The sequence below is a fragment of the Cloeon dipterum genome, chromosome 2, assembly GCF_949628265.1.
Source record: "Cloeon dipterum chromosome 2, ieCloDipt1.1, whole genome shotgun sequence".
In the NCBI taxonomy this organism is placed as follows: Eukaryota; Metazoa; Arthropoda; class Insecta; order Ephemeroptera; family Baetidae; genus Cloeon; species Cloeon dipterum.
The window spans coordinates 10,052,501-10,073,271 of NC_088787.1; the positions used below are offsets into that span (position 1 = coordinate 10,052,501).

General features: G+C 40.9%; 2 protein-coding genes across 3 annotated transcripts in view; one reads left to right on the plus strand and one right to left on the minus strand.

Moving 5' to 3' along the window:
* Positions 1–18,011, plus strand: part of Apoltp (Apolipoprotein lipid transfer particle) — a 21,134-nt gene extending 3,123 nt beyond the window's left edge. Inside the window, exons 9-75 of the mRNA XM_065481148.1 lie at positions 1–107; positions 208–424; positions 484–614; positions 705–871; positions 932–1,105; positions 1,163–1,272; positions 1,330–1,530; positions 1,587–1,715; positions 1,768–1,888; positions 1,939–2,005; positions 2,060–2,242; positions 2,293–2,578; positions 2,629–2,773; positions 2,829–3,002; positions 3,057–3,352; positions 3,436–3,667; positions 3,725–3,897; positions 3,956–4,162; positions 4,220–4,389; positions 4,449–4,663; positions 4,733–4,898; positions 4,955–5,180; positions 5,232–5,448; positions 5,499–5,764; positions 5,824–6,024; positions 6,075–6,356; positions 6,482–6,637; positions 6,689–6,895; positions 6,967–7,134; positions 7,198–7,460; positions 7,826–7,964; positions 8,031–8,225; positions 8,282–8,424; positions 8,869–9,108; positions 9,161–9,353; positions 9,404–9,612; positions 9,811–9,960; positions 10,015–10,186; positions 10,523–10,735; positions 10,799–10,907; positions 11,316–11,452; positions 11,506–11,742; positions 11,797–11,978; positions 12,029–12,179; positions 12,230–12,398; positions 12,497–12,681; positions 12,784–12,938; positions 12,991–13,122; positions 13,171–13,273; positions 13,332–13,442; positions 13,506–13,680; positions 13,737–13,925; positions 13,980–14,089; positions 14,149–14,261; positions 14,440–14,551; positions 14,605–14,734; positions 14,957–15,168; positions 15,224–15,383; positions 15,439–15,683; positions 15,933–16,072; positions 16,134–16,331; positions 16,393–16,508; positions 16,766–16,887; positions 16,942–17,053; positions 17,109–17,240; positions 17,293–17,483; positions 17,540–18,011. The exon at positions 1–107 is cut by the window's left edge and continues 28 nt beyond it. Coding sequence (XP_065337220.1) covers positions 1–107; positions 208–424; positions 484–614; positions 705–871; positions 932–1,105; positions 1,163–1,272; positions 1,330–1,530; positions 1,587–1,715; positions 1,768–1,888; positions 1,939–2,005; positions 2,060–2,242; positions 2,293–2,578; positions 2,629–2,773; positions 2,829–3,002; positions 3,057–3,352; positions 3,436–3,667; positions 3,725–3,897; positions 3,956–4,162; positions 4,220–4,389; positions 4,449–4,663; positions 4,733–4,898; positions 4,955–5,180; positions 5,232–5,448; positions 5,499–5,764; positions 5,824–6,024; positions 6,075–6,356; positions 6,482–6,637; positions 6,689–6,895; positions 6,967–7,134; positions 7,198–7,460; positions 7,826–7,964; positions 8,031–8,225; positions 8,282–8,424; positions 8,869–9,108; positions 9,161–9,353; positions 9,404–9,612; positions 9,811–9,960; positions 10,015–10,186; positions 10,523–10,735; positions 10,799–10,907; positions 11,316–11,452; positions 11,506–11,742; positions 11,797–11,978; positions 12,029–12,179; positions 12,230–12,398; positions 12,497–12,681; positions 12,784–12,938; positions 12,991–13,122; positions 13,171–13,273; positions 13,332–13,442; positions 13,506–13,680; positions 13,737–13,925; positions 13,980–14,089; positions 14,149–14,261; positions 14,440–14,551; positions 14,605–14,734; positions 14,957–15,168; positions 15,224–15,383; positions 15,439–15,683; positions 15,933–16,072; positions 16,134–16,331; positions 16,393–16,508; positions 16,766–16,887; positions 16,942–17,053; positions 17,109–17,240; positions 17,293–17,483; positions 17,540–17,659 — 11,559 coding nt within the window. The 3' untranslated portion in view covers positions 17,660–18,011. The remainder of the gene's footprint in view (positions 108–207; positions 425–483; positions 615–704; positions 872–931; positions 1,106–1,162; positions 1,273–1,329; positions 1,531–1,586; positions 1,716–1,767; positions 1,889–1,938; positions 2,006–2,059; positions 2,243–2,292; positions 2,579–2,628; positions 2,774–2,828; positions 3,003–3,056; positions 3,353–3,435; positions 3,668–3,724; positions 3,898–3,955; positions 4,163–4,219; positions 4,390–4,448; positions 4,664–4,732; positions 4,899–4,954; positions 5,181–5,231; positions 5,449–5,498; positions 5,765–5,823; positions 6,025–6,074; positions 6,357–6,481; positions 6,638–6,688; positions 6,896–6,966; positions 7,135–7,197; positions 7,461–7,825; positions 7,965–8,030; positions 8,226–8,281; positions 8,425–8,868; positions 9,109–9,160; positions 9,354–9,403; positions 9,613–9,810; positions 9,961–10,014; positions 10,187–10,522; positions 10,736–10,798; positions 10,908–11,315; positions 11,453–11,505; positions 11,743–11,796; positions 11,979–12,028; positions 12,180–12,229; positions 12,399–12,496; positions 12,682–12,783; positions 12,939–12,990; positions 13,123–13,170; positions 13,274–13,331; positions 13,443–13,505; positions 13,681–13,736; positions 13,926–13,979; positions 14,090–14,148; positions 14,262–14,439; positions 14,552–14,604; positions 14,735–14,956; positions 15,169–15,223; positions 15,384–15,438; positions 15,684–15,932; positions 16,073–16,133; positions 16,332–16,392; positions 16,509–16,765; positions 16,888–16,941; positions 17,054–17,108; positions 17,241–17,292; positions 17,484–17,539) is intronic.
* On the minus strand, positions 15,818–20,614 carry LOC135937851 (uncharacterized). 2 transcript variants are annotated; one of them, XM_065481150.1, is made up of 8 exons: positions 20,533–20,614; positions 19,701–20,173; positions 19,085–19,270; positions 18,755–19,028; positions 18,240–18,408; positions 17,977–18,185; positions 17,856–17,919; positions 15,818–17,250 (listed from the first exon to the last, which is right to left on the minus strand). In XM_065481150.1, the coding sequence occupies exons 2-7, from the start codon at positions 20,159–20,161 to the stop codon at positions 17,863–17,865; spliced, it is 1,356 nt and encodes a 451-aa protein (XP_065337222.1). In that variant the 5' UTR covers positions 20,162–20,173; positions 20,533–20,614; the 3' UTR covers positions 15,818–17,250; positions 17,856–17,862. The 2 variants fall into 2 exon arrangements, with proteins under 2 accessions (XP_065337222.1, XP_065337221.1); XM_065481149.1 differs by having other exon boundaries at positions 18,240–18,420.
* Between the last annotated feature and the right edge of the window lie 157 nt (positions 20,615–20,771).

The window sequence follows — 20,771 nt, forward strand, 5'->3', positions numbered from 1 at the left end:
CTGGGCACGAACGCAGCTTTGACACTGATGAAAGACGTAATTCTGAAGAACGAGCTGCCCGTTGATGAGGCCAAGGACTGGCTGTTTGCTATCGCCCTCACCCCTTTGTAAGTAAAACGCCAGTTGGGGTGTAAATCCGTAAAAAATTGTTTAAAAAAAATCTAAAAATAAAGTTTCAGCTACTGGTAATTATTTTTCTAATCATAGGCCAGACGAGGAGACTTTGGAGGCGGTTGGCCCGCTACTTAAACTGAACAACCTTCAGGCGGAAGCCGTGCTGACCGTGTCAGCCGTCGTCCATTCATACCGACGAACCCACCCCGACGCAAGTGAGCAAAAATTAGTGCTGGAAATCGTGTACCACCTGGAGCAAATCGCCCGCGCAGAATGCCAGACAAAAGAGGTGCAGACGGACACGACAAAGGTTGCACATTCAAAGGGTTTATGTAGACGTTTAGAGTGAAGTGCGTTTTTTCCTCAAAGGTGGTGTCTGCCCTGAAGGCTCTCGGAAACATAGGCATCAGCACGCCGACGCTCAACCAGACCCTCCAGCTCTGCACGGAGAACGAGCTGTTGCAGGTGGAAACCAGGATTGCGGCAATTGAAGCTCACAGGTTTGATTGATTTGATTTTAAATTTATAAAAATAAGAAAAATGTAATTTTTTAATTAAAATCACCCCTTTAATCCTTCAACTTATTGCAGACGTCTTCCGTGTGAATTCGATCGGAGCTATTTGCGCTCAATTTTGAGAGACCAATACTTCGATTCGGAACTGCGCATCGCGGCCTACACGGAAGTTATGCGCTGCCCGAGTTACCAACTAATAAAGACGGTTAAGAGCATGCTCAAGACGGAGGAAGTCAATCAAGGTTTGCACGAGCGAATTCTCTCACCTTATACGCAGGGCTGATTTGAATGTTTGTCCGCAGTTGGGTCGTATATCATGAGTCACCTGGAGACCCTGAAAAGGTCGTCGATTCCGAGCCGCGTCGAAATTCAGGGCCTGCTGACTGATGCGAACCTGAAAACAAAATTCAGCCACGATGTTAGAAAGTACTCGCAGCATTTTGAGAAGTCTGTGTACCACGAGGGATATAATGTTGGTATGTTTCAAGACGCAAATCCTTATTTAACGAGAATTATCTCCGGTTGTCATTCAGGTGGAAACGTTGAAGGAGGAATAGTTTTCTCGCCAAAGTCGTACGTGCCACGTTCTGGAAAACTGAATTTCACCCTTGACATGTTTGGAGAATCAATTAATATTTTGGAGGTGAGATAAATTCAGTAAAATTATGATCAAAGATCTGTAAAATGTTGTTTTTGTCAGGTTTCAAGCAGAATCGAAGGCTTTGAACAATACGTTGAGACCTTTTTTGGGCCCAGCGGAAACTTCAGTCAAACTAAAGTGAAGGAAAAGGTTGATATGGTCAAACAAATGTTGCGCATGAAAAGAGATGCGCGGCCTGACTACAAGGAAAAGATAGAAAACATGGGCTCTGAACTGTTCAAGGATGGGAAAAAGCCCAAGGTGACATATATGAGAATAATTCAATTTTGCATAATTTAAAATTAACATTTTTAAAGGTCACGTTTGGCATGCGGATTTTCGGCAATGAATTAAAATATTTGAACTATGAAGGAGAAGACCAAGTGAAAACTCTATTCGAAACTCTTAACCCCAAATCAAGACTTCAGAATGTCCTGAATCAGGAGGTTTTTGACACTCATTAACACTGTATATTTAATAATAAATTAAAATCTGCAGGAAGTCAACTTTGAAAAATCAACAATGTTCCTCGACTCCATGTACGTGGTGCCAACCGGAGTTGGATTGCCCATCAACCTCAATGCCATCGGTACTGCTGCAATTGATTTTAAAACTTCAGGTAAAATATTAAATGATATTAATTTTTATTGCTAATAATTTTTCTCTTAGGCTCATTCAAGGCTCCAAAATTGTTGGAGACTGGAGAAATGGACATTGATGGGCTAGTAAAACCAAGGTAACATAATTTGAGACCTGCAGCTGCAGGAATAAAAAAATGTATATATTTTAGTGTGGTGCTTGAAGTGACTGGATCAATGTCAGTAGACGCTTATTTCTCTACGACCAATATTGAGGTCAAGACCAATCTGTACTCGGCCGCTGCCGTACAGTGTCAGGTCAAGGTTCGCGGCAAAAATCTAATCAGCGCATCATTCAGCCTGCCCAAAGACAGAATGGAGATTTTCAGTGCCAAGTAATTGACATTAATTTTAAAACTTCAAATTTTGTAACCTCACATCTCAGATCTGAGCTGTTTTTGAGAAGGGATGGCCAAAACGAGCAGCAGGAAGGCGTCCAGGAAGGTCGCACCCTGGAAAAGGTGTGTGCCTGGGCGCCACTGGAGCAAATGTTCGGCCTGAAACTCTGCATCGACTACCAATACCCCAACACCTCGATTGCCCAGCTCAACTCGTCTTCGCCCATCCCTCCACTACCCTTTACTGGCCCTGTCAGGTTTAGCGCCAACCTTTTGAAAACCGACCCAAGCGTCCGCCAGTACTTGGTCGAGTTCAAGTGGGACGCACAAGAGGTTAAAATGATTTAAACTCTACTTTTAAAATTCTAAAAAATCTCCTCCAGAACTCGACCTTGTTGAGCTTCACCTTCGACACGCCAGGGTCAACCAAACCCCGACAGTTCAGCACACGACTAGAAATAAACCGGGATGACAAAACGAGCGTTCAGCTTGTTCTGCAAACGAGTCAAGCCAAGTGGGAAGCTCAAGGTGAGCTTATTTTTATTTTTTATGTTAAGAACGTTAAACAATTTATATCCTTCAGGAGAGTACCTGAATACGCCAGATGATGTGCACGCCAAGTTTGGTCTAGCGATGAACGGCGCTAAACAGATCCAGGCCGAGATCGGAATGAGAAGGGCGGCAGCGAAAAACGGGCACATATACTATCCCAAAGTGTATTTTGCCAAGAACGAAACCGAGCTGGCTAATTTGGGAGGTGAGATTCGTCTCTATCTACCACCTGAATAATTCTAACGACCTGGAATTCCAGGTAGCGTTCGTCGCGAGGAGAAGAAGGGCATCACCCAGTGGCAGGTGAACCTGAAAATGGTGCTCTCGACGAATCTGAACACAAACGTGACCGGATATATTAAAAAGACGGATACTTCCCTGGCGGCAAATGTCACATTTAACTACCAACTCAAGTCTGCTAAACCTGAAAGGGCACGGGTGGAGTTTGACCTTCGGCAAAAGAACAGCAAAGGGGTGGAGCAGAAACAGGGAGAGTTCCGCCTTGACAGCACTGCATATCCCTACTTCAACATAGCTGGATCAGCCAAATACGTGGTAAGTATTTTTCAATATCTTATCCCTTCCCTGGATTTTATTTAATTTTTGTCAGTTGAAATATGAACTCTGCTTGGTTCCAGAAAATTCAAACGCTGACAGATTTCAAAGTGGACATCAAAGGAAGCCAGCAAGATGAGAACAACTGGAGCGTCAGCATGGTGTTTTTGAAGCAACTCTCCATCGAAATGAACAAACTGACCACCTTCTTTGAAATACTGAAGCCAATCAAAAAGATAGACTTCAGAGTTGGCTTTGACGGCTTTTACAAGGAGCATGAACAGAATGCGACGGCCAGCCTACGATACGCCACAGGTATCATTCAAACTAATTTATACAGAGCAGACCAAAATTTAGCCTTTTTATTTTTAGACAAGGAAATGATGGCGAGTGTGTACAGAAAGAAGCACAAGCAGTACCAGGAGGGCAAAGCCGTGATTAAGTTGCCGACATATCACCCAATGGTGATCAATGGGACAGTTACCGAGAAATCTAGCTCGTCGTCAGTCGATAACAACGAGAGCGACACACAGCGCGAATATGATGTAATTTCCCTAATCATAAAACATTTTTTATATTCTGGCATGGTTTATGTCTCTTCAGATCAACGTGGATGTAGCGTGGTTCACAGGGAACAAGCACAAGGTGGGCGGCACGTTCCACGACAAGCGGCTTCTCAGCCACCGAACGCTCATGCAGACAAACTACCAACTGAAACTAGTCGTCACCTCCGAAGATGAAGGGTCTGAGGAAACGGTCATCAACGCAAAATACCACTACGAAAAGACCAGTTTCAAGGTCGAAGTTCAGGTACGAATAACAGTAATGTAGTAGGTGCAGCACCGAAATTATTTGATATAATTTCAGGCGACGCACGGCAAAAACATCTACGCGTTTGGTATGAAATACAAGACACCGACAGAGCTTCTCCACGAATTGTTCTTTGACGCAAAATACAAGACACAAGTTTACTCTTTGAGCTTAATAGGTGATTTAAAGGAGGAAAAGCAACTCATGATTGACCTTCACTTGGACAAGTAACAAATAGAATTTTAGCAAGCTAAAATTCGAATACATTGAAAATTTATATCAACAGGATGCGTGACATTTCCATAACCTACTCTGGACTTAACTTGCAAAATCAAAAGAAGTTTAATGTCGAGGTAAAGTGGGACGTAAATCGGGATCCAGAGCAAAAGATCAATTTTGGACTAACTTTTGAAAATCCTGAGGTGAAGAATTACAGTGCTACTGCCATGCTTTCTTACCCAGGTAGAACTGTAAATTTGGCATTCAAAGGAGCTCTGAAAGGTGCGTTTTGAATTATTTATTTATATAAAAAACGTATTCATCTATTTTATTTCTCCTTCTTCTGCGCAGGAATTAATTTCGATGCGATTGGTCGATGCCAATGGGCACCGGACCAATTTGTAGAGGCGTCCAGCAGATTCCAAAGATACGTACGCACGAGCGGTCAACACTTCGTCATTAACGCCGAGTTGTTGACTCCATTCACGAACTGGACAAAAACCAAAGTCAACACAGAGTATTAAATAGACCAATGAAAAAGTGCAAAAATCTAGCTAAAATTTTTATATATAGATTAGAGTACGGCCCGCAGAAGTTCCTGCTCGGTGGAGATTTGCATTGGCAGAGCGACCAGAACATGATCTACAACATTTCGGGTCGATACGATAACAACGACGACTATATTTTCTGCATTTATAACGGCACCATCGTCAGTACGATCGAAGGAATACCCTCCGTCACTTCACATTTCGTCCACAACCAGACCTCTTCCTCGGTGAAAACGGACGTGCACCTTCAGGTAGGAAAGAAATAACTGAAAAAGTTGAAATTTTTAATTTGGCCGTAATAGAGAGGACGTGAAAGGCTTTTGGTGATGAAGAGTGACTGGAAGGTCCTCGTTGACAGCGAGTCTAAAAACCTTACTGGGAAAATGGACATGATTTCTCCTTTCCAGGGATACAAGCACGGTAAACTGATTGGAAGAATAGTTGTCAAAGGAGAGTCGGAAATACACGGTGTCGCGGACCTCAAGGTTGAAGACAAAAACTACAGGATCGACCTCAATGGTAAAGACATTAACGATTCCTGAGAATGGATATCAAAATGAAATTTATAGGAAAATTCGAGAGTTTTGCTGAAAACATGCTGATTCTGAATGCAACGACGCCCGAGCCGAAAACCTTTGCTTTTCTCGCGCGACTTGGCTATTCGGAGAAAAACCGGCACTTTGTCGCGCAGTTCAGCAAACCAGGCAGGTCGCTGGGAGCCGAAGTTTTGCTACAAATTGAAAGCATGACCGAGTTTAATATCATTATGGACTTGGCCACTCCGTTCGAAATTCTGCAGAAGTTGTCTTTCAAAGGACAAGCAAGCAACGAGCAGGTGAATTATTTTTTTTAAACTCATTACAATTGTAGAAGAGTTTTAAATTTTCAAAATAGGTTGATCTCCGGGCAAGTTTCAACGAGTACAACGTCGGTTTGAGCGGCTTATGGCAGTACAAATCAAGCACAAATTTCGTGTACAGTTTTATCATCTACACTCCGCTGCCTGGTTACGAGAAAAACGGAATCGTGGTGAAATTCATCAAAGAAACAGACAATTTAGATGCTGAGGCATCAATTACGATAGCAGATGCCAAGGTATTTCTAAAAACACTTAATTTGAGCCAATTTAAATTGAACGAGTCCAGGTTGGAGTAACTGCCATGGGCGTGACGAAGAAACCAATTAATCAATTGGAGGACGAGGTGAACGCCGACTTTGTGGATGAAACACAATCAGGATCTGATGAAGAGGAGGAAGAATCTGAGCCGTTGTACTGGAGCTTGCGTGTTGAGGTGGACACGCTCATTTATCCGCCGGTGGTCAGCAACCTGCTCATACACGAGACGGAGACTGATCTGTACCTGACCAGACTAAAGATTGACTTGCCGCAAGGACCTATCTCGCTGAATGACACAATGTATTTTGTGGTAGGTTTTAGATGTACTATCGGTGGGCGTAATTTGTTCATAAATAGAACGGAACATTTTATGAGATAACATCCGCCGGGAATTTTATAAGTTTTTCGCGAATTAAAATGGTTTCAAATTCAAAGGATTTCTTCGATATTAAAAACGACCTGTTCCTGACGACGCCCTGGCAGTGGCTCGGCCAGATGAGCCATCACCACTACTTCTTTATGGATAGCGAGGATGGCGTTTATAAATTAAAGTCGATTTTGAATCTCCAGCACAATGAGCAGCTCATTGACGTGAGTATAATTTTTTTTAAAAATAACAATAAGTTTTTATTTCATTTTTAGACTGGCTTCGAAGCTGAATCCGTTTTCGTCCAGAACAAGGTGAAAGGCACGAGCCAGCGCAAATTCCTCTTTCACATTCATTCGCCGCTGGAATACTTGCGGCTCGTCCACCTCAACGGCACTCTGAACACGGATAAGGGCGGCTACCAATTTATTTTTGACGGCGCCCTGGGGAACAACACGGCGGAACTGGACGTCTACTTGAAGGTAAATATCTGAAGTATGCAACCGGCGTGTCCCACATGCTCGGCGTGCTGCCTACGCTCGATTTTCTGCAGGCGGACCAATCGGGGCTGCTCGACTTCGGCTCAGAGGTGGATGTAAGGAGCGTTTACTTTGAACTGCCCAAAATCAAGGTCGGCGGCATGCAAGTGCTGCACAGGCAGGACTCCAAGATGAGATCCATCGCTTTCGACATCACGGTGTTCACCGAGGAGCCAATTAAAGTGAGATTTTAATTAAAAATAAAATAAATATACCGTTTCCTTGGACTTAATTTGACATTTCAGTTTGATGTCCAATTGGAATGGAACTTTGAGCCTCCGAAAGAGTACGCTGTCACAGTTACAGTGTTGTCTCCGTACGATAAATTAAAATCACTGACAATCGGTGGAAAATTGTCTAGAGAAATGTCTGAGGAGGGTTTACTGTTGGACAGTGGCGAATTCAACGTCAATTACAACAACGCCACGTACATCAATTCAAGAGGAACACTCAACTACCAGACGAAAAATATCGAAATCAACGTCGACTCCTCAATCAAAAACTTAGAGTACGTATGTTTATATTTAAAAAAGGACAACAAATTGTTGAATGGGAAAATAAATCTCTAAATAACAATTTAATGTTTCAAAAGCCAGATTTGTTGATGAGACTTGGAACTGGCCGAAATTTCTGGCCCAATTTATTTGTTATTCTCTGCACTATTTCTGTTTAATTATTTAAAAACTAGCAGTACAATTACATAAATTCACAAAACATTCCATTCTTCTAATCTGTTTTCCATAAATTCTATTGCGGGTAAAATTTGCATTTAAGTCCTATCAAAAATCTTAAAAATTACTTTTAGGAATTACAACAACTACTTTTGGAATGACTGAAAAGAGTTAATTGCAAATATTTAAATTTTTCTCTCAGGTCCTTGAACGTGAAAGGACAGTACAACAAAGCGGAAGATTCAAACAAAGTGTCGTTCGGCGTGCAAGTGCATTACAACCACAAGGCGTACCTGTTCGAAGGATGGTACGAACCGGGCGAAACGGCCCGCAGCTTTAAGGTGAGTAAATTAATTTGTTTACATTTTAGGTGGCCGCTCTCACTCTGCGCCTGTTTTTCATGTTAGTTTTACACCAACTTTATCACCGGACCAAAAGTAGCAAGCGAACTGGTGCTCAACGTGCACGTGGAGCTGCGCGAGAACCCTGACGGCCTCGTGGTAGTGACCAAAATTAATTACAACCAAGACAGCATAGACACTACGATTAATTACCAACGAACGCAGCACGACGACCGCACCGAGACAAGCGTCACCGTGGACGTAAGTTGCGAGAGCCGAGAAAGCACGCGCGCACTCACATAATTCTGTTACAACAGACGCAGACCACCATGTCGGCGTACAAAAACTTGCGGCTCGACAGCACAATGGTGCGATTCACCACCGGCAACACGTCCGTCGTCGTCGACATGCTCCTGCCGGTCACGGATTTCGAGCAGGTCCACCTCGACGGCTTTTATTTGTAAGCCTGGATGTTCTTTAAAAAAAATCCCAGGGATTTCGCGTTATTTATTCTAGTCGCTCAATATAGTCTGCTATCTCCTTGAAAAATGGGAAATCGTAGCAAACATCCGATGAAATAATGCCTAGACTTGAAACAGGAGGGAAATCATTAATGTTAGTCTGTAAAATCTACAGAGATCATAAATGCAAAAATATACGCTGCAAAAACGGAATGATTAGTTTCCCATTTTTTTTCTTAATTTTTCTACTTAAAAAACATTTTTCCTTTCTAAATCTTAAAATATAATTTTTGCAAAGTAAAATAAAAACGCAAATAAGTCTTAGGAAAACTTAAAATTAGATTTGTTTCGCAAAGAATACAAATAAACTCATAAAATATCCCTGTTTTAGTTTTTAATTCTTAAATTAAAATTTCAAAATTAATATTTCCAATTGAATTTAGCCTGATGCAAGGTGAGGGAGCAGCCAGATTGAACTTGAACACGCCGCAGACGAGCGGCCACCTGAAAAGTCAATGGGCGACAAAAATGATGGAAAACATGGCCTTGCACTTGGACGCCAAGTTGGACTCTCCAAAATTACGCAGACACTACGTGACAGACATCTATTACAAAAACAAGGACAAACTGTTCAAGCACTTGGAAAGCGGCATGCATTATGCGGACTACAACAAAGACTGGCAGTAAATCCACAATAAATTCCGAATTTTTGATTTATAATTCCGATTTTCGCAGACTTGGAGGCAACGCGACCGTAGTAATCGGCGAAGTTCTCGACGCAGCCCTGACCCTGGTGACGCCTGAGCCGTACCCTGAGGTGTACAGGACGTCTGTCAGAATGATATACCCGTTCCAGTTGAACAAATACAACCTCTCGGTGGACTACGAGATCGAGAACGCCAAACTCAAGTACGGACTGGACGTGGAGGTAAGAAAAAAGACACGCCGCACACGCTTTTGCGAAAATCGATTTTTCAGGGCCAGTACACACACAAGGTGATGGCGTCCACCGTCAGCGTGAAATTTACAGACGCGGAAAACACGACTAGATATAGAAATTTCGTCGAGGTGAAAACTCCCAAGCCCGGCCACTACGACGTTGTTTACAAACTGCGAACGCCGTTGTTTGAAGAGGAAACAGTGGTGCTCAACGCGCTCTACTCAGATGCACCCTTCCATTCGATCAGGTGAGTGGGATTGGGTTGTTTGCTTTAGGATCAGTTTCATCTCAGTTAAGCCGGGTGTTTGAGCACGAGGCGAAAGTAATTTGATTAGTTGATTTGCAAGAGCGCTGAGCAAACTCTCCAATATTTGTTCAAGCTGAAAACTTTTTCTTTACATAAAATCCAAATATTTTTTAATTAATTTAATGATGAAATTTGCAGGTCAGCAATTTTCTATCCTGAGTCTCAATTTGCGAGTACCTTGGACTTGGATTATCATAACATGTGGAATATTACCGGCACACTGAACACGACGACGCCAATCAAAGGGCTCGACATTGCTGGCGTGAAGCTGAACTTGTTAACCGAAACGTAATGTCAACAACATAAATCGGAAAGCTTCAAAACTGGCTTAATTAATTTTAGGCAAGACTGGAACCATTATCTAGAACTGTTTTGGAACAACAACAGTGCCTTGCTAAGCTCCAAGGCCCAAATGGACACGTCTAAGCCCGACACCCAAATTAACGGCACGCTGCTGATCGAAGTGCCAATTACAACGAGGCACGTGGGCCTCGTTAATTACGAGTATTACATGGTGAGATATATAGCCACAAAATCCGTCAAATAGGAGATTTATGCGTCAAATCGGAAAGAGAACAGTTAACCATCATGAAGTGATGCTTTTTAACTCCACAAAAAAATTTACATTTTATTTCTTATAAAGTCGAGTGAAGTCAAAAACTCAATTATTATTAGCTTGAAATTTTTTTTGTTTAAGGATAAACAACTTCATGTTGCTTTTAATTTAAATTTGCTTTAATTCATTACAATAATCTCCTTTGTAAATTTATTTGTAACAAGCAAATTCGCTCTGCTATTTCCTCCATTTTTTCCTCTTTAAAAATGCAATCTTTTATTGATGAATTTTCAGGAAGACGACTCGACCCGGATCGGGCACACGCTTGTGCAGTATAACCAAAGAAACGTTTTGGAGGCGCGCTTGCGATCCAACGCCGTCCTCCGCAGAGGCTACGACAGCAAAAACATTTATCTCGAAGTGGAGAACCAGTTCACCCCATTGGGAATACGATACAACCACCTCAAGCAGTTTAAAGACGAGAACCCAGCAGCACTGCCGAAAACAGTAAGAGAGAGAGAAATACATCCGTCGCCCATAGGCCTTTTAAAACTTTCTCGCCTCTTTCAGGAGTTCCAACGAGTTGAGGTTTTCAAACTGCGCAACGAACAGTCGTTTAATCTCACCGGCCAACTCGAGGTTCTTACCAATGAGCACGGAAAGGAAATCAAAATCACAGGTAAAATGGCTTTAAGAAATTTCAGGATTTAAGATTAAAAAAAAATAAATGGCCTTTTGTATTCACTTTTTGAAAGGGAAATTCGCTTAGTTTTTTATTTGATGCATAAAATTAATTTGTTTTAAAATTTATCAATGTATTAATTGTGATTACTGAGATCTAGGCAATGATTCTGTATTTTAAATTAAATTATTTTTATTGAAATTTTTATTGATATATGTTTCCTTCAATAATAATTATTTTAAGAATTCATTTTTAATTTTTCGTTTGCAGTTATGTTTAAATAGAATGGCATTTCATTTATCGCTCCTGAACTAGTTAGCAATATTCATGCAACAACACTTCGAGATTTTCCATCAAATATTTATTTAATGACTGAAATTATTGATTATAAATTTGTCTCTTTAGCAATGAACCCCAACCGAACCGTCCACCTTTCGACTGACTACATGGTAGTGGATAGAGTGTTGCACCACAAATCTCGCATTCAGCTTGAACCTGAGGCCTGGCTCTCCTATAACTTGGTGATCGCTAACCTGACAGAGGTAAAACAATTAAAAGATGCAGCAATTTAAAACTAGAATTTTAAATCAATCAGGACGAAGAATTCGCGCGGAAAAGAATGACGTTTAACCTGCAGTATCCTGAGCGCAACCTCACCTTCAAGGGCAACTACACTCACTCGTCCAGCTCCCTGTCGTCCGACGTGGCCCTCTTTTGGGAAAGGGACAAGGAAGAGAAAACGATAGGGGCAGCTGTCGACTGGAAAAAAATCAGCGTGAAACCCATCCAGCAGGTCACTGCAATTCACCTTCGCCATCCTTCCCTCGAGCGGGTATATAGTATTTTATTTTAAAATATTTAAAATTATTTTCAATCAATATTTCAGGACGTCAGTCTCACTCTGAATTTATACCGGGATGAGAGAAAGCTGTATGACGTCAAGGCAGACTTGGAATATGTAGAAGACGAGGAGGAAAAGTTGGAAATTTTCTCGCACTTGCAGGACGACACACACGACAAATCCAAAGCCTACAAGCTGGTCTTTGGTGCCAAGCATCCAGCCACAACGCAAGTTTTTCCATACTTTATTCACTCGAGGCCTAATAATTTTTCTGCAGTTTTGACTTGAAAGTGGAAAGCAACATCAAGTACGACGGCAAAGTTTTCCAGACCAACAATTACGCGTCATACGTGCGGTCTTATTTGCCGCTGAGCACCGGCGAAGCGCACGCCAAACTCAATATCACCGAGCGTTCGATTGAGTTGGAAGTAAGTTTTGAAATAAAAATTCCATTGGAATTTCCTACCTTTGTTTGCAGAGAGCCAATCAAGATGAGAAGCAGTACTTCAAAGGATGGTACGACGTGGAGGAGCCACTCTACACCGCCTCATTTACCGCCATTCCTGGAACTGAACAAAAGGCAGAAGGGTATTTCTACGTCAATGCTTATGAATACGACACGGCGCTGACAGTCAACACCTCAAAAGGTAAGTGAAAATTCCAGCATATGCAAAAGAGCCGCAGTTATGGTTATTAAATTGTAACTATTTTTAAAGCAAACGAAATGTCATTTTTATGTTTTTAGAGGAAAACTACAAAAATCTGTACATGACGGGTAGGATTCCGGACGCACGAAACGCTATGATGAGAGTGTGGCGGAACTATGACGGCGTAATTATCCCAGACGCTTCCTACTACCTCAAACTCAACCACTCGAGACTTATCACTTCAAAGTTTGTTTGGAGAGCCGAACTGCCAGACCAATTAGCCGTAAGTGCCATTAGGCAATTCAATGAGCAGTCCGCAATTTACCTTTGCCAATGGAAAATAAACGAGCCGGAAAATCCATTTATGTACTTTGGGAATTTGCAGAAGGGCGCCAACGACTTGGTCAACTTCACGATGCAAGGGTCTTACGAGTTTTTCGACGGCTGGAGGGAGTATATCCAAAACGAGGCTAACGAAGAGATCAACGACATTTGGTACAGCTCCAAACACATCGTGGAGGAAGCCCTGCAGGACCTGAAGTAATTCCTTCCGAGGCCGTTTGCATATATTGACTTTTATTTGCCCCCGCAGCGACACCAAAGAAATCCGAGTGGACATGCTGAAATTATACACCTATTTGAACACCTCTTACTACGAGAACCACTTTTACGTCAAGGATATTGTAGGAGTAGCTGTTCTTTTGATCGACGAGTTCTCCTTGCGGTAAGGATCTGTTTCCACAGAGAAACATTAAATCAATGCTTGTATCAGTCGGCATCTGGAAAATTTGCCCGAGTTGGTTAGCGAAGTTTGGGCGGTTTTGGGAGAGTCGGGAGAATCTCTGCGGCAATCTCTGATGGCGGCCATAGCAGCGGTAAGGAGAGAACTAATTTCTATGGAAAGCTGAATAGACTATTCAAGTTTCTTTGCAGCTCAAAGAAAAGTTTAGCAAACTCGTTGAAATGATCAACTCTTTGAGGAAAGGAGAGGCAAACGAGAGTTTAACCTCGTTATTTGACAGTTTCAGGGAAAATTATGACAAGGTAACCAGTTTTTTTATCATATCACCAAAAGATGACATTTTTTAAATAATTATATATTTCCAGTTCATCAAAGACCTCAGAATCGCTTTCACGCAGAGAGTGGAAAACTTTAGAAAGAAATTCTCCGACACTTTGCGCGCGTATTTGAAATCTCTGCAGCAAATGCTAACGCCGCTTTTCTTGAAATTACTGCACCTGACAGAAACGGCTTTTGTCAAAGCTGGAAATGAGATATCAAGTACAGTGTATTACTAATTGAATAATCATCCCTATTAAATTAAAATTCCAATCAAGGCTTCTTCTACGAGAAAAAGAAGGAAATAACCGAGTCGGAACACTACCAGAAACTGGCCATGATAGCACAAGATATAATCGCGATCTACAAGGACATTTCTAAAAACGACACGATCACCAACATCAAGAAATACTCCACGAAGGCCTACGACTTCTTTAAGGAGAAATACGTCAACGTCGTTCCGTTTGGTAAAATTTCATTTCCGCCTCAAAAATTACATTAATTAAATTACGCACTGGCAGGAAAAGAATTCCACGATCTCGTGCTGGAAATGTGGGAGCAGATCAAAGAGCTGAGAAAATTATCGTCAGTCAGTTTTGTGCTGCAGAAGCTCGACGAAGTGTATGAAAAGGTTTTTAACCCGAATTTCTGCTTGGCTTCGTTCAACAATGTACATATTTTCTCTCGCAGCTCGAGTGGTTGTACCAGAAATTTGACGTCGGGGGGAAGCTGAACGACCTCATTCTCTTTTTCCATCTGAAAATTTACGAGATTTCACAAACGGCTCTCGACGCTGAAAATAAGTAAGCACAATTTTGAAATGTTGCGCAGATTTTAAATAATTTATTAGATATAAGATGAGATTTTAAATGTGCATATTGTACATTAAAAATTTATTTTTATATTATCAAACTATGCAATTATTCTGGATGGAGAAATGAAAAGCGTCTTAACAAGCTTTAAATTTGAATTTTCACGCAGCAATCGCGAGGCGAAAACCAAATTCATCTTTGAGCCAGCCAAGGGCTTTATCGAGCTGGAGCAAAAATTGCCCATTTCGTGGCACTCATTCAACGAGCGGCCTAATTACGAGGTACGTGTTGGAAACCCACAGGCGCACAGTAATTTGCATGCAAATTTAAACAGGAAATTCCGGAATACAAGCTCTTGACAAACATGCAGAATTATTTCTCGCCAAACAACAACAGTCTCCTTCATTATTATGGTCTCGTAAACAAATACATGGATCCATCCAACTGGCTTCCTCCCTTCAAAGGTAATCAAAGTACTATTATTTAACGACGCTTTAGGATGAGCTTAACAAAATATGCTAATATAATGTTTGGGTTTCATTAGACTTGTAAGAGCATATTCTCGATTTGCATGAGATTTCACAAAGGAATATTTATGGAAATATGTAAATGATGTAAAAATAACGGGTGGAAATTTTTGTCAGCTGAACCGAACATTAATCGAGGATGGCATTAAAAATTTTCAGCACAAGCAATGCTGGTTGGATCACAGCATCTGATCACTTTCGACCACCGCGTAATCCACTTCCAGGGTGGTTGCTCGTACCTGCTGGCGCACGATTTCGCAGATGGCAATTTCACTGTGATCGCCCAGTACAATGCCCAAACGAGAAACGCACCGCCCGCCATGATTGTGCTTTTGGAGAACGACGTGATAAAAATCGACCTCGCAGACTCGGTTTGAATTTGATATTTTTTTGAGTGAAGGAAAAATTTATTTTTTGTTTATTCAGAGCATTCAAATCAACGACAAATACGACAAGAGACTGCCAACAATGACTGCTGATGGAACTTTCATCTACCGCGAAGGCCAGATTTTGCACGTCAAAGGAAACAAGAGTTTTGAAATTTTGTGCAACTTCCACTTTGACATTTGCACGCTGGAGCTGTCTGGTAATTTTAAATTGTGTTCATTTTATATTAAAATGTTTAAATATGTCTATTTAAGGTTGGTATTTTGGAAAAACGGCTGGTCTTTTTGGAACCATGGACAACGAGCAAGCCACCGACCTCCTCAGCACCAACGGCTCCTACTTGACGTCCGTGCCAGAGTTTGTCACAGCCTGGCAGCTAGACGACTCCATGTGCACCGAAGAAGATGGGCTAACGGCCAAAATTCCAGACGCTAAAATTGTCAACAAGTGCGATGTCTTATACGACAGGGATTCGCCTATGGCTGATTGCTTTTCAGTGGCTAGTATTTATTTATTTTATAAAGGATAAAATCGTAACTTTGGAAGAGCCGCGAAAAAATCTATTTGGCTTAAGTTAGGAATTTATTTTAGTTCTATGAAAATGGGATTATAAGAAAATTAAAGCTTCAGACATTTATTTTTCAGACAAACTAATTTATTAGGAAAGTTAGTAGGAAATCCAGTTTAAAGGACAGTCAAACTAAAACAAAACACATGACTATGACTATGTTAAAATTTGTGACTCCAGGTTGACTATGAGCCATTCAAGGAGATGTGTCTTACAAGCAAAGTTTACAAGGACAAAGAAGCTTGCATTTCTGCTAAGGCGTACATGGAAGAGTGCAGCCAAGCAAACGTCATTATCACTCTGCCCGACGAATGCATTTGGTACGAAAATATACACGTGTCAATTTAATACAGCCTTGATTGCAAATTTTAATGACTTCAGGTGTGATATCAAAGAGAGAGTTTTGGCCAACGGCGAAATTATGGAAGTGATCATGGAAAACGAACCGTGGACTACTGACATTGTGCTCATCGTCGAGGCGAAAGATTGCAACGGAAATATATCACGTTTTAAACACATCCAGCAATTCCTTAACATTCTGAACGTTGAATTGCGAGAGGCGAATATTACAAACAACAGGTAAAATTGTTTCCTGTCAGTTGATGTCAATCCAAGTAGCTTATCAAACTTTTAACAATAGGTTTGGGGTCGTCACTTTTGGCGGTGATGGCGTGTTTGACGAGCCTCGCACTCTTATGACTAACAAGGAGTTTTCAGAGGTTTTTGCAAGCAACTTGCTTGATAATCTACCAATAGGTAAATTTGTTATTAACATATGCTGCAGTTAGTTGGAAAATGGCAAATTATATTAATTGCTTATTTAAATTAAATTCTACATTAGTTTCAAACAAAGTAAAAACGGAAGGTCAAATTTAAACTAATAAATTTTCAGTAAATTTGAAAATGGTCAATTTAAGATTTTTACACATAATTGAGTTACAAAATAAAATAATCCATATCACCTTATCCTGCATGAATTTAAAAACAGGTTAATTGCTTTTCAACTTTTTCAGGCAACGGTGCAACTTCCTCAATTGATGCGATCACATATGCTGCCAAAATGAGATTCAGGCCCAAAGCCTCCAAGACTTTCATTCTCATTCCTTGCTCAAACTGTAGCAGCTCAAGTAGCGTGGTAACTTATTAGAGACAAAAATTAAACCACCAGCTTAAATGCATTTTGTTCCAGCTCGATTATCCGTTCACAAGCCAAATGCTAGCGGAAAACGATATCACTTTGCATATGCTGATCGACCAGGACATTTCACTAAACAAATCTAGGGTCCGAAATGTTCTATTTGGTGAGTTGGTGTTAAAACTTAAAGTTCTAGAGAGGACAAAATAAATGCGTTTCAGGTATCGACGGTAAAACAGCGTACACGAAGAAAGACGTGAAGGAGCTCAAGGGCGACACCGACCTCTTCCGCCAGCTGGCACTGCCCAAAGATAGCCTCGGACTGTGTCTGCCTCTGGCCCTCGAGTCCAACGGTTTGTGGCACTGCACAGATTTGAATTCAATAAGTAACTATTTGCGTTTCAGGCACGGTTTTCACGGCGAAAAAGATTGAAACAGAGAAGCAGAGAGGCTCAAAGAACTTTGCGACTGTGTTTTCAAAGAGAATCGCGAAAACGGCCAGGCCGAGTCCGTGTCTGCATTGCGAATGCCTGACCGACGAATATGGCGCCAGCATGGTCACCTGCTCGCCCTGCTACTACCCCCTGCCGCTAGAGGTAATAATAAGAAACACGCATGCTGTTGCTGAAGATTGAAATTATTCAATTCGCAGTCTGACATGGACGAGGATTCTATGTTACGCGCTTTGCAACCAGACTACGAGAAGATTAAGAAGCTCATTGAAGACCCAGAGATGCTGTTCACCAACGCAAGTCATAAAATATTCCAATAGGGAATATAGCAGACAATGGGAAAGCAAGTTCTAAGTTTAAGATAACCATAACCAACCAGATTTATCTTTTGATAATTTTGAAACACCTCATAGCCCTTCAAACGACCACATCATAAATTACGAATTATCATTCCAAGTTCAATATTGTTAGCTATATATAATTAAGTATTTAAAAACATAAGAAAATTACCCCTACCTTTCGTCTAGTTGTCTGAAGTCAACTGCCGCACTGGCGTATTCCGCAAGTTGTACCGAGTGGACTGTTAAAATTTTTAAACTATAACAAGAAATCTATATTTTCATCAATAAACACTTACGTTGGGAGAATCCAGGTCTCCATCGTCCTCCAAAATTGCCATTGCTTTCCTTCTGCTCCTCGTAGGTACCTTTGATTTGCCCGTATAAGTTTTCTGCTCGACCCTGACGAAAGTGACACTGGTCTCTCGCCTGGTTCTGTTGTCGTCAACGTCACTCTTGTCAGTCTCAATTTGATCCAGTCTAACTGGCTCGCGGACGTCCAAGGTGTCTAAGGATGAAGATCAGGATATATTATATTTTTATAGGAGGTGGAAAATGTTACCAATGGTTGTGGTGCTTTGCAGTTTCAACACAACGTCGTGAATTGTCGTCAGCAGCTTGTTGTTTTCTTGGGAGTAGTCCACGTAGGTGAATATGCAGTAGAGATACACCATGAAGCAAAGCACGACGATCAAATACCGCAGCTTCCACACCCAGAAGTAGATGTTTTCCTGTTCAAAATCCTTGTTAAAACTATTAAGATTTCATATTTCAGGTCAAAATGTTTTAAACCATTTTTTAAATTTAAAAATTACCAATGAGACCATTCAAATTTTCGTATTCCAATTTAATTGCTTGCTGGTGCCTAAGCTAGAGAAACTAAAACACCATCTGGCAAAATTTGATTTTAAAAGAAAAAGAAAAGCGAAAGATTTTAAAAGAATTTAATGCATAAATGAGAGTCTAGGGATGAATCAGGCGATACAATAGTCGAAAAATTCACTTATATTGTGAGGGAAAAAATTATAATCAGACAGACAGAAAAAATAGTCAGCCATAAAAAATAAAAATTGTTACCTTTACAAATAAAGTCGAAGCTCCATCAAGCTTGGCAAGAACAATTTTGAAAATGGCCTGCTCCAAGAGGACCCCGACAAAAAGCAGGATGAAAATCCAGCCTCTAGCTTGGGCGGCCCTGGTCCAGGCCGTTGTCAGGTAGGCCGTGCACACTGCTAAGGCAAAAAATGCCAGAGATTCCAGCCACGAGACTTCACCAACAGCCCACGACTGCAATGCTGACAGCCTTTGAGAGAGGTCGAGGAGGGCCAACCTTTGCTCCATGGTGCTCTCCCTGATGAGAAAAAGGATTCAGTTGTTTTAAGTTATTTCAATTAAAAACAAACTTACTGGAATTCTGAGAGGAGTCTTGCAACTGAGGTGGCCGAGTTCTTGATAACCTCATCCAAATTCACTCCGTTGTTGATGACCTGCTCTTGGAGCGCAATAGTTTTGACTTGGTGAGCGATTAGATTTTCATTGGAAGTCAGCATGTCTTTCATCTGTCTGTCCACCCTCATCGACATAGTCAACAGGCTGAAAAAAATTATTCCAATAATTAAAATGTTTTTTTTTAATCAAAAAATATTTGGTAATTTTTATCCCTCCAGTCCTATTTATTCACCTGTGAGAGAAGCCATTATAAAATTAATTCTAAAAAAATCAAGATATTGGTAATTGTTTCAGGGAAAATGTGAGTATATATGCGCAAAACATTTAGTTTTTTTATAACTATAATTTTCTTTATAAAAATAAAAATTGTATCAAATATAACATAGTAATTTTCCTTCTCCTTTGAAACTTTAAGTCGCAAGGTTATTAACCCTTTAGAAGGTGGCTGTGGTTGAGGGATTTTTACAGCTGGAACTTTCCAAAATGACAGTGAATAATTTAAAAATTATATTTGAGTCAAAGTCTGTCCAAACCCTACAAATAAAGCAGATAATCTCTTGAATGAATTATATACCTATCAGTTGTTTTTCTGGCGATTTCGTGCCACACGCTACTCTTCAGATAAAAACACATGTTGGTGACATGTGAGAAGAACTCAGTGAAAACGCCGAAGGCCCGGTCCGGCATTCCCTTGATGCAAGAGGCTCTTTTAGCTGCGTCCTGCAAGCCGCCGCATTTGTGTCTACTCGCTCCGGACATTTCCAAAAAGCAGTCGGCCAACGTCAGGGCCAGCATGGCATGCTGATTTTCGTCCAGCTGGTTGCAACCTGTTTCCAGGCTGGCGATTGCCGACTTCCAGCACTCTCCTTGCCGGGGCAAACTGCCCCTTTGTTTAGCCATTTCAAACTGCTTTTGGCCAGACTCAAACATTTTCATCTCGAATTCGGAGGTTCCATACATGGACAGTCCATTTTGGACGTTGGTAGCGATGATGACATTTATGATGATGAAGAGCTTGGTCGTTGGATGTGTCATTTCAATTGTGACCTGAAACAACATGTCAAAACAAATTAATTTCATTTTATTTGCGATAAAAGCCATTGCCAAAACTGCATTAAAATATCTGTACATACGAAATTTTAGGGCGATAAAAATTTGGCACAAACTTTAAAATAATTTTAATCAGTATGTAAATGGTATTGGAAGACGAAACTAGAGATGATTTAAGTGTGTGTTATCTGTATTACACACAAATATGCATTTTTATGTTCATCTATGCATGCACTGCAATCTTCTGCGCAATGTAAAGCCATAAAAGCATTTTGAGGATCAGTTGACAACCATAAAGCTAAATAAACATCGCAATCAATCCTTCATTTCAAGGAATTAAAGATTAAAGAGCAAACCTTCCATCAAAACAGACGAGGAAGTTAACGCACTCGATTTTTCTCCTACTCCAACAGCAGCAGCAGCGTCCGTTCAGTCATCTGGGAAAGGAACACAGACAAACGGTCTTAAAAAAGCCGCATATTTTCTTGTTTACGCATTCGACCAATGACAGCAAAGAATTTTTCTGGCAGCCAATCAGAAGGAATAAACCAACCAGTGATTATTTTGCATGGATTATTATTGTTTTTAAGTTTAT

Bases quoted from the DNA above. Each gene is read 5' to 3' on its own strand.
- LOC135937851 (XM_065481149.1), bottom strand. From the start codon at position 20,161: ATGACACATCCAACGACCAAGCTCTTCATCATCATAAATGTCATCATC. The intron at 19,271-19,700 runs GTATATAATTCA...AATTTTTTTCAG, and splicing joins GCCAGAAAAACAACTGATAG to CCTGTTGACTATGTCGATGA. The intron at 18,421-18,754 runs GTAACAATTTTT...AGTTTTAACAAG, and splicing joins CTTCGACTTTATTTGTAAAG to GATTTTGAACAGGAAAACAT.